Below are 13,784 nucleotides of genomic sequence, written 5' to 3'. Positions count from 1 at the left end.
TCCCCTCTTCTGTCCCTCCCTCCCTCCCTCCTTCCTTCTCTCTCTCCCCTCTTCTGTCCCTCCCTCCCTCCCTCCTTCCTCTCTTCATCATATGTTTACTGAGCAATTACTATTGGAGGAGAGGGAGACACAGAGCCGTTGTTGGACTTTCCGGTACTCCAGTCGTGAGACACATCCATGCAGTGATCCCTGGAGCTCGGGGGAACTGACCTGGCCAGAAATACAAGGTCACCAGCTGCCTGGGCGGCTAATGGGAGCCGGAGGAGGAGGGGCAGGAGGAATGTGCAACTGAAACAGGGTGTCTATAAAAAGGAGACTGCATGGAGAGGGTCTGGTGAGGGAGACCTGGGCCTCTGGGGAGTATTTCTGTCTTTGTCTGAAGAGCAATGAGACACACATATGGAGTTTGAGGGGAAGTGGTCTGATTACACACACGTTACTGTAGGAAACAAGGTTTTGTTAGGTTATTTTAGAACAAAAAACAAGAACAACAACAACAAAAAAAAAAAACCAAAAAAACAAGCCCTCATATCTAGCTGGGAGCTCACTGCATTAATTTTATATTGCTAAGGAAAAAAATCATGAAAGTCAATGGCCCTAGACAGCTGTTTCAAAGGAATGAAAATAAATAGGTAAAAATAATCAATCAACTAGGCCCCCAGTCATGTGTACCAACAGACGGCAAGAGCCAGTGCATGCAGTACTGCCTTAGCACCAGCAGATGGCGTAGGGTGTCGCGCTCCTGCCATGGATTTCAGGAGCTGGGATAAAGTTACTTCAAATCGCCGCTGAGTCAGGGGAGGAGCAGTGTCCAGCTCCCAAACATGCTATTTATATTCCCTGCGTCATTCGACCTGGTCCAACTGTTTCATCTTGGACTTGTTTTTTCCACTCACACAATCTGGTTCTCTCTTTACTCATTCGTTTTGCTAGGATTTATAACATCTAACATGTTTTATGGGTTTCCCACTCCCTGCGCTAGCGGATACAGTGTTCTACACATGCAAGGCTAACACTATGCATACACATTTTTTAAAAAAGATGTTGTTATTTGTTTTGTTTTGTTTTGTTTTTCTGCAAAGAGGCCAAAGCTTCTTAACACAGACTGTGTACAGAGAAGGGTCTGGAAATGGCCTTTGTTGCTTAGACATCAGGACTGTCCATCAGCTGTCTGGTTCTCCTCAGCCTTAGACTGGGGCATGTGCTGGAGCTACCCACCTCCATTCCGCCTTGTTGTGTAAAAATGAGTTACACTGGTCAGGAAGGTTCGTGTCATTTGACATAGACTCCAGGATTGAAATGATTTGCTTGAACGATGGCCGTTTCTGAAAAAAGAGAAGCAGGAACTACCATGAGACTCGAGGAATGATAGAGGAGAAAGTGCAGGCAACACGGGAGGGTTCTGACTTCCTGTGTAAGACCAGCAGACTACCAGGTGCCAGGAGCCATAGTCTCTACCCTCAATTAGTTATCCACGGGGATAGACGCATAGATTGATTTTTTTTTTTTTAATCATGCAGCATCAGGTTGGGATAACAAGTACTTGTTTGTATGTACGGAGAGAGGTATGGAGTCTTACTTTGAAGTATGACCAAGAGCTCCGTCATTAAAGATGTGCCTGTGTGGTAGACCTGGTCAAAGTACTCTTCTGCTCTTTACTGCCAAGGTTTCTCTTTTGTTTTGAATTTATAAAATGTGTGTGGGTAGGCAATATCTGTTTACCATTCCACTGGAACTAATAAAACATCTCAAATCAGTTGGTCTAAAAAAAACCAAAAAAACCTAAAAGCCAGAATGATGTCATTGTTCTTAAGGTTTACCCCATGGCTCTGAAGGCAGCTCCCGAGAAAGCTCACCCGGGCTGTCTCTTAGCAGGCCCCATCTGCGCTCACCTCCTTCCTCTCCAGCCAAGGCTCAGACAAAAGGTTAAAACAAAAATGGAGAATGATAATAAAAGGATGATGCACATTCTCTCCTCACTGTGCCTCATAATTACACCATTTCAGAACAAATTACAGCTACAGCAATTAAAACACGCATTTTAATTTAGGAGCACAAAAACAGGAAGGAACAATGTTGAGGTGGCTTGCTCTCAGGACCTGGCGCTTTTGACATTATTAAGAAAAGCTCTTTCCCCATATCTCAGAAATGTAAAACTAGGATATTTATTGACTTCTGTCTTCATTTATCTCGAGGGCATACACACATGTGTGCATAGACAGATAGTGTATGTGTGTGTATGTGTGCCTATGTGTATGTCTGTATGTGTGTGTGTATGTAAGAAAGCATAGTTAAATGTTACTGATAAACAAAGGAAAAATCTTTAAACAGTGTACATGTAAACAAATCTATTTTTAAAAACTTTGTTCCGATCTTCCTGTCTCCCACCATGTGTCAGGTTTTAAATGAAAAAAAAAAAAAAAGGTGTAACTTTGCACAAGAAAAGACTATAAAATAAATGCAGGAAATGCAGAATCTTCATTTTGCAAGGAAAAGCAGCAACAGGGCTAATGATTTTTTTTTTCATCAAAGACCTGGCTCAGGGACCCAGGCTAGCCCTTCAACTCTGTGTAGCCGAGGATGCCCCTGAATTCCTGATCTTCCTTCTACTTCCCAAGTGCTGGGCTATATAACACACCTAGTTTATGCAGCGCAGGGAAATGGACCCAGGATCTTGTGCATACTAGCCAAGCATTCTCCCAACCGAGTTGCATTCCCAGCCAACTCAATGAACTATTAAAGACTCATTTTCTCCTACATTTAAGTATTCTTGAAATAAAATTAAACTCCTTTGTACTCAGGTGACAAGCATCCCTTAAAAAAAAAATCTTACTATCACAGTTAAACCCTACTCTCATACATTGTCAGAATGAGCATTTAAAATGCAGGCATAGCTGGCTGCAGTGGTATATTTCAGTAGTCCTAGATGTTTGGGGGGCTGAGCCAGGAGGATTACTGGAGCACAGAAATTCAAAACCAGCCCAGGCAAAATAGATACCCCGCCCCCAACAACAATGAAATTCTGTAGTAATGGTCTCAGGTGTGCTGTCTGGTGTCACTGTGTAGGATCTGGGGATGCTCCTCTGAAGGACCTAGGTGTCTTGAGAGTGTCACAAACAGATTACTTATCTTGAAAAGAAGTCACAGCCAAGGCCTCTTATTAAGCATCTTTATATATTACATCTCTATTTGCTATTTCCATTTTATACATAGGACAACTAGAAAGGTGTAAGTTATCCAGCCTTACATAGGAAGCTGCTCACAGAACCTGGGTTACGCTTTTAAACTTCAAATCTTTTATCTCACAGAGAATGATACCAATTCCTATATAATTCTCAGCTTTAGAGATGCCATTTTAAGATAAACCAATGCTCATCTTTCTTTTCTTGTTCTCATTTATATACATATATGGGTGTATGTATACACGTATATGTATGTATATGTACACACACACACACATTTTCGAGACAGGGTTTTTAATACACACACACACACACACTCACATACACACACACACACACACACACATTTTTGAGACAGGGTTTTGAATATCCCAAGCTAGTCTTGGACTTACTGTGCGAACTTGTAATTCTCTTCCTCTACTTCACACTCAACCAGCTAAGCTATATTTCCAACTCCAATAGAATATTTTGAGCACATGATTTAGGCCACCAGGACATACTATTACTTTGACAATATCAGGTTTTCCCTATATGTCTTCCCACACTGTAAAAGAACACTAGTCCTAGAGGGAAACTGAATATTGTGATCTAAGTGTTAATATTCTAAAGTCTAAAGTCCAAAACAGGAAATAAAATTCTCCAACTGACTGTTGCTCTCTGTACAGAAAGACTGGTCCCAACTCTGAGCCAGGGGATGAAAATGTCAGAAAATTCACTGGGGTCTGGTTCTTGCATCTACTTTCTATTGCTGAGAATTAGGTAGGAATTGGTATCATACTCTATGAGATAAAAGACTTGATGTTTTAAACGCATCAAGTCTGGGCTTAGTGGAATATTGCTGGAGAGAGCATGCTCAGGGATGCTGTGCCGGCACGAGGACTGAGCTGCAGCTACTCTCTGATCAAACCAAACACAGTGGCCTGCAGTACTTTTATCAGAATAAAATGTCATGAATGTAGAAAACAATAATCTGTTTCAAACTTACTTTATACTTCATGGGCTGTAACACAAGATTTTTTGGTTCTAAAGAGGATTCAATTCCCTACATGTTAAAGGAATGCCAGCATCATGGCTGTTGCTATGGGCTTAAATTCCCTGCTATTCGATGTGATTATATTATCATTTAAGTGCACATTCTTAGGAATGTAGCACCAAGTTTTCAACCAAGGAATTAAATCATACTAAAATATAATTACAGTTCTAGAGATCTGGGTGCATTATTCTAGTTCAATGGAAATAACTTCAAGTGAAATTTTTAAGCATGAACGAGAAAACATTGCTAAAGTCACTGTATGTTATAATGGACACAAAAGTAGAGGGACTGTGATATCATTTAAGCAGTCCATGTTTGAAAAGAAACGTACAGACATCTGTTTATAGTTGAACTTAATTAATGCACATTTCTCTTAATGCTCAATTATTGGAACCCCTTATTCTGGAAAAAGAAATCACATACTGAAAGTAAGAGGCCCTAAAGCAGAGAGGTAGAAAGGAGTGCCCAACCTCTTGCAATGCTGTCAGTGAACTAATGAAAATAGTAACAATCACAATGTCACATGCTTTAAGAAAAGAACCCTAGCCGGGCAGTGGTGGCACATGCCTTTAATCCCAGCACTTGGGAGGCAGAGGCAGGTGGATTTCTGAGTTCAAGGCCAGCCTGGTCTACAGAGTGAATTCCAGGACAGCCAGGGCTATACAGAGAAACCCTGTCTCAAAAACAAAACAAAACAAAACAAAACAAAACAAAAAAAAGAAAGAAAGAAAGAAAGAAAAAGAACCCTAAGTTATATGGAGCTCCACCTAACAAGAGGCTGACAGAAGTCTGCTGGATGCCAGGGCCAAGGCAGGATGCGCATGGCCGGGGAGACCGTGTAAGCGAGTCTTCCTCGCCATGGGAGCAAGGCACATGGCTGGGAGGCTCCCCAACACAGGCTCTTGCTGCTGTGTCGCTGTATTTTGCCCTCAGTGTAAGACAACATGCCAGTAATATTGTGTATGAATCAACATGGATTCTGTCCCCACGCTCACATTGTCTCTAAGCCATTTCCACTAAAGATGCCCATTGCCCAAGAACAGACATATCATCACCGTTCATTCCTGGGGCTCTCACTGGAAATGGATATAAATTATGGAAGAATTCTATATTATTATGTCTCTTTGTTACTTTTTAAGGCCTCTATATTTGAATAGGTAGTAAGACCTCAATTTCCATGAAAAAAATTATACAAATTTGAATTATGACTTTTGTTTCTTTCTTGAGTTTTGATTGCTCAATTGTTTTAATGTTTAATCTATGAGACTCATTTTAAAATTATAATCTTTAGTCTGAAAATCTAAGCATACACAAAACAATATAACACGCCTCTATATTATTCTATGACTAAGCTTCAAAACTTATCCCTGCTGATTGTGTTTAAATCTGTATAGTTGCCCATTGTCCTTCACTTTACTTTGAAGCAAATCCAAGGCTAGCTATCATATTCATAACTCTTTCCGTACGTATCCAAGAAGGTTGTTTTTTGTTTTTGTTTTTGTTATTTTTTGCTTTTGTTTTTGTTTTTTTTTTTCTGAGACAGGGTTTTTCTGTGTAACAACCCAGTAACATCCCTGGCTGTTCTGGAACAGGACAGCAGACAAGGCTGGCCTCAAACTCACAGAGATCTACCTGCTTCTGCCTCCTGAGTGCTCAGATCAAGGTGGGCGCCACCACGGCTCACCCGAGAATATTTTCTTGAAGCTGGGGAAAGCAGATGGGCTATCCATGCTAACATGTTATAAATCCATGAAAGTCTAGGATTGGGATTTCTTCAATTTTATTGTGACAGCTTAAAGACATCCCTGGACTTGTCCAAGGATGACACACACTGTGATTCTACCAAAGTAAAACTTCTCTCTGCTCCTCTGTTAGAGAGAAAGGCAATAGAGAAGAGGCTGAGGGCAGAGAGCTATGGCAGACTCTCTGGGTTCACATCCTGCCCCACTAGTACTGGCCGCATGCCTTGACCCATCGTTGAACCTGTGCCTCCTTGACTCCATCTGTGAGCCAGGGTTGAGAGCGATCAACTTCTATATCCAAGAGTTAATGGAAAGTACTTGAAACACAGTCTCACATATAGTGTGTACTGTGGTAGCTGGGTTTTTGTTTTTGTTTTGTTTTGTTTTTGTTGTTGTTGTTTTAACAAGGTATATGGTTGTGATTAAAAGCAAAAGAACAAAATTGTTTTCCAGACCAAAATACTGACAAATGCTGTAAAAAAAGAAAAGTCAATAACAGTCACTTGATTAAGACATGGAGGTGTCAGCCTGGGGCCTTGGCTATCACTCTTGGGCCTTAGCTATCACCCTGGGGCCTTAGGCATCACCCTGGGGCCTTAGCTATCACCCTGGGGCCTTAGCCATCACCCTGGGGCCTTAGCTATCACCCTGGGGCCTTAGCCATCACCCTGGGGCCTTAGCCATTACCCTGGGGCCTTAGCCATCACCCTGGGGCCTTAGCTATCACCCTGGGGCCTTAGCCATCACCCTGGGGCCTTAACCATTACCCTGGGGTCTTTGCCATCACCCTGGGGCTCTCAAGCCTGGTAATTCAGTTGCTACCCCACGTTTTAAAACCTAAGAAGTGAACAGGTGAGGTTTCAGAAGTGTGAGCCATGATGCACATACCTTGGCATCGGCTTCCCAACACTGATGCAGCAGCTCAGCAAAGCTTCTGGGGCAACTGCTCGGAATGGTTAATCTCTGCAGCAAAGGAGGAAAACAGAAGAAAAGACAACACGGGTTCACTCCCCGAGACAAGAAAATGACCTCAGACGGATCGGATCGTTGAGCGGCTAATTTAGAAACTTAAACAAGACACAGAATGTAAAGCTTCCACAGATTAATATTAATATTAATGTTAATATTAATACATGACGGGAGAATTCATGTTCCGATCTGCCCTGCAGATCTCCCAAGGCTCCGGCTTTCCCAAGTGGAAATCCTGGTAGATGGAAATGCAAAGTTCATCGTGACAAATGCAGCGGAACAATCACAGCTGCAGCAGGAGAGGGGCAAGCTGGGGCCGGACGCTGTGTTTAAAACCACAAATTTATTACTGCATCTTTATAGCAACTTAAGATCTGTGCACACCAGCCAGGTAACTAGGAAACAAATTGAGTTTTGGCAATAGGTGTGGGGCTCTGAAACCTTCCTTGGCACAGAAAGCTACTCTGCATTTTCTCACTGGTAATTCTGAATGTGCTGCTCAGAGTGCACGACTCATTTGGCTTTGCCTCTGGTCACACCCGTGTACTGAACCGGACTTGATACAAAACAAATTGGCTTCTGAGGATCAATCCTACTCACACACCCTACAGGTCTGGTTCTCATAGAATGTGACATGCCCCTATCTCAGGGAGGAATTTTTGTTTTAAAAGGCTGAATGGTCCAGCCAACAACAACAGAATGTCCTGGCATGTATGAGCCACTGAGATTGATCTTCAATACTGTAAAGATAAATGTATCGTATAACCAAGAACTTGATTGCAAGCCACCAAATCTCAAATGTCCCATGTGTATTTATGTAAATCAAGTAAACAAAATGAAGTTTATAATTTTCTGGACTTAGCATCTAACTAAATTACAAATAAAGAGAATTTTTTCTTTTTTTTAGCAGTTCCCAAGTACACCAGACTTCTCAAGAACACAACACCAGTACACAAGAAATCAAAGTAGACTGGTTTTTACATTATTCACAGGTTAACTATGATTTTTAAGTACTGTTGCTGGCAACAGGGCTGGTCTCAGAACCAAGTCATTAACACAGCTTACCTCCATCTGGCTGCCTGCATCTGCAGCCATCCATGTCATTTACCCACAAGGCTAAGCACCTTAAATGGCCTCATCATCTCGTCTAGTAAGGTTATGGCTAGCCCATGTTTTCTGTAGCATTTTCATTTATTCTTCACATTACACAGCTATGCTGACCTGAAGCATGTTGCACCTGGGTGAGTTGAGGTTTTCTGGTTTTCTTTTCAGCAGAGCCAGGGCTATCAAAGCAGTTGCTATATAGAGAGCACTGGGGTTGGAGACACATCCATAGCAGAGCAACAGGCACTCACACAGCACTGGGCTGCATCCCCCGTGCTGAAGCTTTGCATGGATGGGTGGGTGGGTGTCGTGAAGTGAAGAACTGTGAAGCTAAGCACTAAGGTGTAAGTTCCTGGAACTATCTGCCAAGGAAATTTTACAAATAGAAAATTTAAAACTGAATTTGGCTTGATTTGGGTGAAACCACACAGAGACCTAAAAAAAATAGGTGTCTGGGTAAGAGAACTGATAGTCTATACATTGCATTAGAATTACAGATAATGTTGATAACATAATAAAGTTAATAAATGAGCAAGCTCTCCAAATTAAGGCTATGCCAAGCCTTGGAAACTCCTAGTCTTTTGACATCACATAGAAGAACGATGTTTTCAACTGTTATTTTAGTATATTGTGAACTGTACATTTTTGATGGAGATTTAAGGAAAGTCAGTTGTTTGCTTAGAAGACAGAAGATGGCTGGGAGTTACAATAAGCAAAGGTGCTCTACAGTTGCATGCGTGCGGCTGCGTGTGTATTCCACACAAATGAACAGAAGGGTTCAGAGGGATGCATTGCAGCACAGCCTTGTCTGTTTACCAACGAAGCAATGTCAATGGGCTGAATGTCCTGTCGTCCTCTTTTCTCACTGGGAAATCTTTTTAGATACAACATTTCAAACATTACACAAAGAGAAAAGTAATCTTAAATGTCTAATATTGTCAAGTATTAGTTAATCTCAGACTCAGATACTTTTATGTAAAGGATTTTGTTACTGTATTAAAAAGTACTTTAAAATAGGATCTGAAGTCTTTATGTCCTGATTATGGAACTTTAATGCGTTCCTAATGCATTCAAACACACAGAAAGGGCCACATCTTGGTACTATGTGGTAACACTACTTATAACTTAAATATTTTAGAACAAACATTTCACATTTAAAAGTAGAGTATTGACCAATAACTAAACTAGGTAGGGTATTTTTTTTTTTTTTAATATTTTTGCACCATTTTATATGTAAGGTGCAAAACTTCTTGGTTTTATCTTTCTAAAGTTAAAGAGTAGTAGATCAAATTTAAGTTTAAAACTTTTGTGCTACGTTTTCTTTAGTGTGTGCCTGTGTGTGTGTATGTGTAGATGTGCGCCTGTGCATTGTGGAAATGAGAAGACAGTTTAAGAATGTTAGTTCTCTTCTCCCACTATGTGGGTCCTAGGAATTAAACTCAGGTTGTCAGGACTGGTGGCAAGTGCCTTTACTTGCTGAGCCATCATCTCACTGGTTCCAATAAGATGAAGATTTTTTAAAATATCAATTAATTTTCTACTTACAATGAAACACATTTATATAAAAATCCAAGTGTTTATGAAAGTAGAAATTATACTCTAGGACATTCTGCAGAAATTATACTCTAGAACATTCTGAAGGCTCACTGGTTTTTCATGGAAATAAAAAAAAATAAGCAAATACATGTATCTCTTGTATTTAAAAAGTTCTTAGTAATGCCCTCTTAAGTTACTGCCTTCTGTGCAGGGTCACTGCTCCCTTGGGAAGGTGTAACAGGGCTCATGACTCTATTTTTAACAGAAGCTAGTGTCAGAAATGATTAGTCAAAAGCCTTACTCCATACAAGTTGAGAAGCAAAGGTCCTTAGTAAAATATTAAAGAGCACGACCTCTCTATAAGTTCAGCTGCAATGCTCTATGAGGAGCTAGAGATTATAGAACGACTCCTGCCTAGTTTAAGAGTGTGGTACCAATCCTAGCTGACTAGCTTAGATGCTGCTGCAGTAGCTATGGAAGGCATTAGCAGTGGGAAGCTGGGTAAATACTTTTACAGACTCCTAGGAGCCCATAATTATTTCAAAATAAAAATCTGTTTTTTAAAAATTTATTCTACTAATTGGATATAGATGTTACAGAATGACTAGCTAGGCCATGTTAACAATCTCTCCTTGGCAGTTTAAACACATCATTCTTAGTTAAATGAAGACTGCCAGAAATATGGAAGCCTTTCTCCAACCCAATAACTGAAGGTATTCAACAGTAAAGACAAATAAAATATTGGAAGTTGAAGAGGTTTTATGAGTTAGGCTTCTTGAAGAGAATTCAGTCTCTGGGAGCTGCCTTGACACTGTGTGAGGAGAGCGTGTTTGGGAGCCAGTGCCTCTAATGGCAAATGAAGACATCTTGAATGGTGACACTGCAAATCCCACGGCAGCTTAATTTCAACACTTTTTTTCCACAAGTAAGTACTGTGCAGAATGGGAAGAGTAGATAATTACCCTCAAGTCTAGCAGTTGTATTCTCACTCACTGGCAAGCTGAACCCATGCCACCATGTGGGTTCTCTCAACCTCCTTCCGGAAGTCCTTGAGGGGCTCGTCAAAGCACACCACAATATGTCCCATTGGCTCTAGGAACAGGAGATGGCTTCCTTGTGTGTGATGTTAAGCTCTGACGGGTGTTGGTGGGAGCATCCCAACCCTCAGGCAGGATGGAAGCCCATCATTCTCTTTGGCTTTAAATACCCAGTGCTTTCAAGATGCATTGGATTGCAACCTACTCTGTATTTCTCCAGATAAAATATTATTGCAAAATACAAATTATTCTGTCAACTCTGGAGGATCTGAGTGGCTTTCTAAAGCCCTTTCCTGGTCCATCCTGTGTGGTGTACAGATTGCACGGAGTGCCCTGCTTTTGGGTCAGCAGAAGGTCAGTGCTGTCTTTGCTTAGGCTTGTAAAACCTGAATTAAACACCCAACCACCTCACTGGCAAAAGATATAGAACAGATATATTTTGGGTCCTCATGCCCAAAATGATCAGTTATCCCATGTGAGGTCTTACTGAACAGTGCATGGAAAATTACTATCATCTAATTAAAACCCTACAGCTCTCATGGAGCAATGAGTGAGGCCTGGTCTTGTATGGAAGTCCTTTTCATCTCTTATGCTGGGAAGCCCTCTCCCATCAAATTCAGCCACTACTACGTGCCTCCCATCCTCAATGAATCGAGAGGACAAATTAGGCCGGTAGTTCTGGGTTAATGGGATCCAGGAGACAGAATCTTGGCTTCTTCTGGTCAACAGCAGCTTCCTGATTAACCTGGCTTGCTCTACACTCACATGGGGGTGGGGCAGGTCAATCTAGTTCTGTTAAAGCGCTAAAAGGGACTATCTTTGTACAGTCTCCACGTGGAGATTATCTTACTTTAAGGTTATACTCAGCCTTTGTACACGGAAATGAAAATGAGGAAGTTCTGGGAAATAAGTGGTTTTGCCTGGCAAAGGAGAGTGTGCACGGCCACCACGCCGTCTCAGTTCTCCTAATGCTCTGTCTGATACTGGATGCTTCATCCTTATGCTGAGAGATTTCCATGGCTGTGCGTTTCAGTGACAATTTGAAACCTTTCAAAATGTAGTTGCTCTCTTTGATATGGATGTGCCATGTTCTCTGATGTAGGCTCATAGGTCCAACTAGCTGAAAGCCTCAATTTGTGGGAAGAAGAAAAGCGAGGCCGGGGACACAGCACACACGGTGTTTACGCCACTGAAGTTCCTTTGAAATGGAACGACTCTGCATGAAGAAGCCAGCGCTCTCGCCACCGCCTCGCCGATTCCAGTGAGGAGCTCATCTTCAATGTAGTGCTCAACGTAGGTGGCAAAACTGTAATTTTTTCCCCTTTTTGAAACTATTTTTTCTTCTTTTATTTTTGAAATTCTCATCTAAGCGACAGTTTCTTGTACTATAGTGGCTCCTGCTGGGAGAGGTAAGTTGAAGTAGCTGAAGGTCTCTTACAGATAGATCAACTCCCGGCCAGTAAAAAAGATGTCCTAAACGCAGGAGATGCAGTTAAACTGTTCCCCTACCTTGGACGCAATGGCTTCTTTCATCACTAAGAACAAACCCCCAGGTTTTACAATTGAGACTGAGAAACTAGTACAGTACTTGTACAATTTTTGATCTACGGCATCACGACGTGAAGCTGCAACAATTAGATGTAAAGGGTCCATTCATGAGGAATAACATCACTCTGACCCTTTGTGCTAGCTCCTACTGCTAATCTTTCCATAAGCGTGAACTTACTTTCAATTTGAAGAAGATGAAAAAGTCTTTTGCAAAACCCCAATACTGTTTTCTGATCTATGCACCTGAATGGAGAAACGGAGTCTTACCTCGTTTTTTTCCACTACAAGCCAAGCTACTTGTAATCCTTCCAAACCTTTAAAGGGGACCTCCCTTGTTAGCATCTCCCAGAGAACCTATAACAAAAAGAAAATGGAATTTTTATTCTGGTACTTTATATTGGTATATTACTGAAAATGTAGCTAGCATTTAATTGTATCCAATTACTAGACGTAGCCAACCATCTGTAGAAACTTCCACAATATATGTATATATTCATACATAGGACTTCTACCATATATTATATACTTTTATGTTCTTTGTATATAAAGACAAAAAGCTTGTTTTAGAAATTGGAATGTCTACACTTATAATTCTATATTAGCGATTAAATTTAATCTTACGACTCCCCAGTACTTTCACATATTCCCACAGACTAGGTTTTGTATTTTGTTAGAGAAAAGACTTTCTGCTTTGAGTCTCAGATACATTTTTTTAAGATAGTAATCAAGAACTCAACACAGTTTTTAAAGATTCAATAATAATAATAATAACCCCCCCCCAAAGTCTTCAGTTCAAATCATTAGCAAACTCATCTGCCCCATACTGTGAAATTATAACATTTAGATATTGTAGTTTGGACCAATTTCAGAATGAGTCATTCTAAGGGATCCATTCCTATACACGTATATTGTGTCAGATTCTGAAGTAGAGTGCACATTTAATAAACACATAAGCTGACTGTGTGCATAAGTGAGTCTATGCAGCCACCTTTGTGTAGAAGTCAAGCTAAGGGCAGCGATGAACATCAACGGGATACCACGGAAAGGGACCTCCTGCCAGGGTGGTGGCCTTGGTTTCTCTTTAAACACTGAGGAATGCAGATTTGCACACCCAGTTGCTTTCTCTTTTTATTCAAATAGGCATCCAAAAAATTGGTTTTGACACAAGAGACTGGCTATGTAGCTTAGGCTAGCCTTGAACTCATGATACTCTTGCCTCAGTCTCCCAAGTGCTAGAATTATAGGCATGTGTCACCATGCCAGCCTGATATCACAAGGTGTAGTCTAACAGTACTTTGCAAAGCACAAAAGCGATTCTAATTTTGTTAATAATTAGAATTTGACAAGCACTATAATTTATTGAGGGGCTAATGTGCTCCAGATCCCCATTACATGTGCTGTCTTGATCATTAGCCAGTCCTCCGACATCGTCCTCAATTTATAGGTGAGGATGGACAGTGTTTAGTCAAGTCAGACGAACTTGCCTACATACATCCAGCTACCAAGGAGGTCAGCAGGGATACAAACTGCTTCCTTACTTGGAGGCTGTGCTCTCATCCCATGTAATTCTAGGGATGGGGAAGTTCCATGGCTGGAGAGAACACAACAGGCTCTGCAGTGGGTGCGGAGTAGA

At 41.1% G+C, this 13,784-nt stretch overlaps 1 protein-coding gene across 5 annotated transcripts in view; it reads right to left on the bottom strand.

Annotated features, from left to right (window-relative positions):
* Positions 1 to 13,784, bottom strand: part of Map3k20 (mitogen-activated protein kinase kinase kinase 20) — a 185,921-nt gene that overhangs the window by 54,837 nt on the left and 117,300 nt on the right. For all 5 annotated transcript variants that reach the window (XM_031370614.1, XM_031370615.1, XM_031370617.1 and 2 more), the window contains 3 exons: positions 12,419 to 12,505; positions 6,846 to 6,920; positions 1,219 to 1,325 (listed from right to left, as the gene is read on the bottom strand). In XM_031370614.1, the coding sequence (XP_031226474.1) occupies positions 1,219 to 1,325; positions 6,846 to 6,920; positions 12,419 to 12,505 (269 nt within the window). The remainder of the gene's footprint in view (positions 1 to 1,218; positions 1,326 to 6,845; positions 6,921 to 12,418; positions 12,506 to 13,784) is intronic.

This window comes from Mastomys coucha, unplaced genomic scaffold (assembly GCF_008632895.1).
Source record: "Mastomys coucha isolate ucsf_1 unplaced genomic scaffold, UCSF_Mcou_1 pScaffold15, whole genome shotgun sequence".
Taxonomy (NCBI): Eukaryota; Metazoa; Chordata; class Mammalia; order Rodentia; family Muridae; genus Mastomys; species Mastomys coucha.
Note: the sequence above shows the minus strand (reverse complement) of the source record. Positions and strands in the feature narration are given on the sequence as shown.